Source organism: Anarrhichthys ocellatus, unplaced genomic scaffold, assembly GCF_004355925.1.
Source record: "Anarrhichthys ocellatus isolate YVR2014 unplaced genomic scaffold, GSC_Weel_1.0 scaffold3960, whole genome shotgun sequence".
NCBI classification, from domain to species: Eukaryota; Metazoa; Chordata; class Actinopteri; order Perciformes; family Anarhichadidae; genus Anarrhichthys; species Anarrhichthys ocellatus.
The window spans coordinates 1-2729 of NW_022283934.1; the positions used below are offsets into that span (position 1 = coordinate 1).

At 34.3% G+C, this 2729-nt stretch overlaps 1 protein-coding gene across 1 annotated transcript; it reads right to left on the reverse strand.

The window, feature by feature from the left end:
* Nucleotides 1–14: 14 nt before the first annotated feature.
* Nucleotides 15–2275, reverse strand: LOC116379243 (arrestin red cell-like). The gene is made up of 5 exons (XM_031841184.1): nt 2267–2275; nt 2109–2169; nt 1894–1938; nt 803–900; nt 15–166 (listed from the first exon to the last, which is right to left on the reverse strand). Exons 1-5 carry the CDS (start codon nt 2273–2275, stop codon nt 41–43), a joined length of 339 nt encoding a protein of 112 aa, XP_031697044.1. The 3' UTR covers nt 15–40.
* Nucleotides 2276–2729: the final 454 nt, after the last annotated feature.

A 2729-nucleotide genomic window follows, 5' to 3' on the forward strand; every position in this document is an offset into this window, starting at 1 on the left:
TTAGTGTCCAGATCACTAGCGTTTATTAGTGTCCAGATCACTAGCGTCTATTAGAGCCCAGACTCACAGTGAAGTAGAACGGGTGAGCATGCTGGCCCAGTTTCTTCAGCAGCCTCTCCTGCAGCCGACTGTTGGGTTTCTTCTCTTCAGGCACTGGAGGGAAGGCCTGAGAGAGAGAGGAGAGAGAGAGATGGGTATATTCAAAGAAGACGAAGATTAACGACTTCAAACACAACATATTGATTTTACAGTAGCGTTTTAGATCTTTTGTCGCAGTTAAAGTAAAGGTACTAATACCACACAGTAAAAATATTCTGTTACAGTAAAATGTTCCTTCAGTAAAAGTATGTCAGTATAATCAGTCAAATGTAGTTAAAGTATTCAAACGGTGACTGTTGTACTATTATATATTATATCATTGGAGTATTAATACTAATACATTCATGTAAAAAGAGGACTTTACTGTTTTTGTTCAGCTGGTGCTCATCTTTGAACTTTGAACTTTTTGAACACTTGGATTATTTTCATTGCTGATACTTTTCTCCATTAACTGATCAATGGATTGATTGATTGATAGGTAGGTTGGTAGATTGATTGATAGGTTGGTAGATTGATTGATAGGTTGGTTGATTGGTAGGTTCATTGATTGGTAGGTTCATTGATTGGTAGGTTCATTGATAGGTTGATTGATTGATTGATTGGTTGGTTGGTTGATTGATTGGTTGGTTGATTGATTGGTTGGTTGGTTGATTGATACATCTGGTGATGAAGGTGTAGTAGGAGGTCAGCAGGTGAAGCTCACCTGGAAGGTGGAGATGTAGAGATCCTTCCTGAAGGACAGACCCAGGACGTCCAGGTCCTCACGGCCGTACCGAAACGCACAGGTGAGTGTGACGAAGACTACAGGGAGGAAGAGAAGAAATGTTTTAGAGAATCTTCACCTTATAACAGCATTTAAAACTATTTATGATCTATAAATAGTTTGTCCATTTGTTATTAAATGTTTCAAAACATTTATTTCCTGTTTCAAAGCTGCTGTACACAAATACTACTAAAACTACTACTACCCTTTTATACCTGCACACACGTCTGCAATAGTGTCAGAGATTAAAAATGTTCATATATATTCTGTATTTTAACTATTTTATAGCTGCACACATGTCTATCACAGTATTATATATTATGTTTCATGTATATGTATGTATATATATATATATATATATATATATTCAGTATTTGTATATATTGTATTTTATACCTGCACACATCTGCAGCAATATTATATATATTATTGCTTTTTAATTTATTTGATATATATATTTTATTTACACACACGTCTACCATGTTTTTTTATTCAATTTTTTTCATTTATAATATATTTTTAGAAGAAAACAAGTCAACCAGCGTATATGTTTTATTTACATGTATTTAGGTATGTTCTATATTTTAAATAATATTATATTTTACACACACATCTACCACAGTATTATTATTATTATTATATCATTTTCTATTTCATATATATTCTATATTTCAAATATATTGTATTTTATACCAACACACATATCTTAAAATATATCATATTATGTAAATATATATATGTATTAACATCTGTTTTATGTCTTGTATTGTACTTTGTACTTGTATTTTGTAGTAGTTTTGTTGGAGGATGCTTCACTGTCATTGTTGTACAGACGACAAATGAAGACTTGACACAAACGACATGGAATTTAAGAACAACTGAAATCTAACTCTGACATACAAAGATAAACATATTACTGATGAGTTTTAAACGTGGTAATATACTTCATAGGAGCCAAATACACTCAGAATAACACAGACAGTAAACATGATGAGACAGCAGATGTTAGAACATCTGGTTCTTTATCCTACCTTTCCTGTCTTTCAGGTACTCGGGGTCCACGAGGATCACTCCATCTGAGAGTGGGAAGAACACAAACCGTCATTGTCTTTAAAAGATCCCATCGACCAATCACAGACACACGTTCATTCATTCACAGTTCAGCCTCTGAACAACACACGAGTTACTGACCCTCTTGATAGAATGTGACGATACAAACCTCCAGATTCCAGATGTGCTGACTCACCTACTGGGTCCACGTGGTCCAGGTGATCCACGAAGTCTCTCTTTCCCAGGTACACCGTCACCTGCACCGACCAATCACAGCGTCACACGTCTTACTGTCATTCATTCATTCAGGGGTTCGTTTTCATGTCTCATGACTGAAACTCCATGAAGAATCACATCAAACATTGTAAACACAGATCTGTAGTTTCATCAGTTAAACAGCTGGTTATTGTAGTTTTTAATCAAGATAACAGGAGGAAGTAGAGCGTTAGTGGGACTATTTTTAGCAGCGGATTAATCCTCATTCGGGGCTCTAGTGAGTCAGAGTGACCGACAGTGACTTTGTTTACATCAATAACTAATTATTAAATGTCTGATGAATATTAATATTCTACTGATACTCCAGTTTAAATGCAGCAACTTATTATTAAATATGATTTATTGTCTTTCCCATGAATCACATCCTGATGGAATCATGTGTCTGATAACGTGAAACATGTTTTCATCTAAATTGACAATAACAAACTCAAATTTATTAGAACATCTGATTATTTTGCACTAAAAGTCTTAAATAATAAAATACAGAAATAGACGTTACCGTGTGGTTATTTTATACAAACTATATATTTATTAGACTACC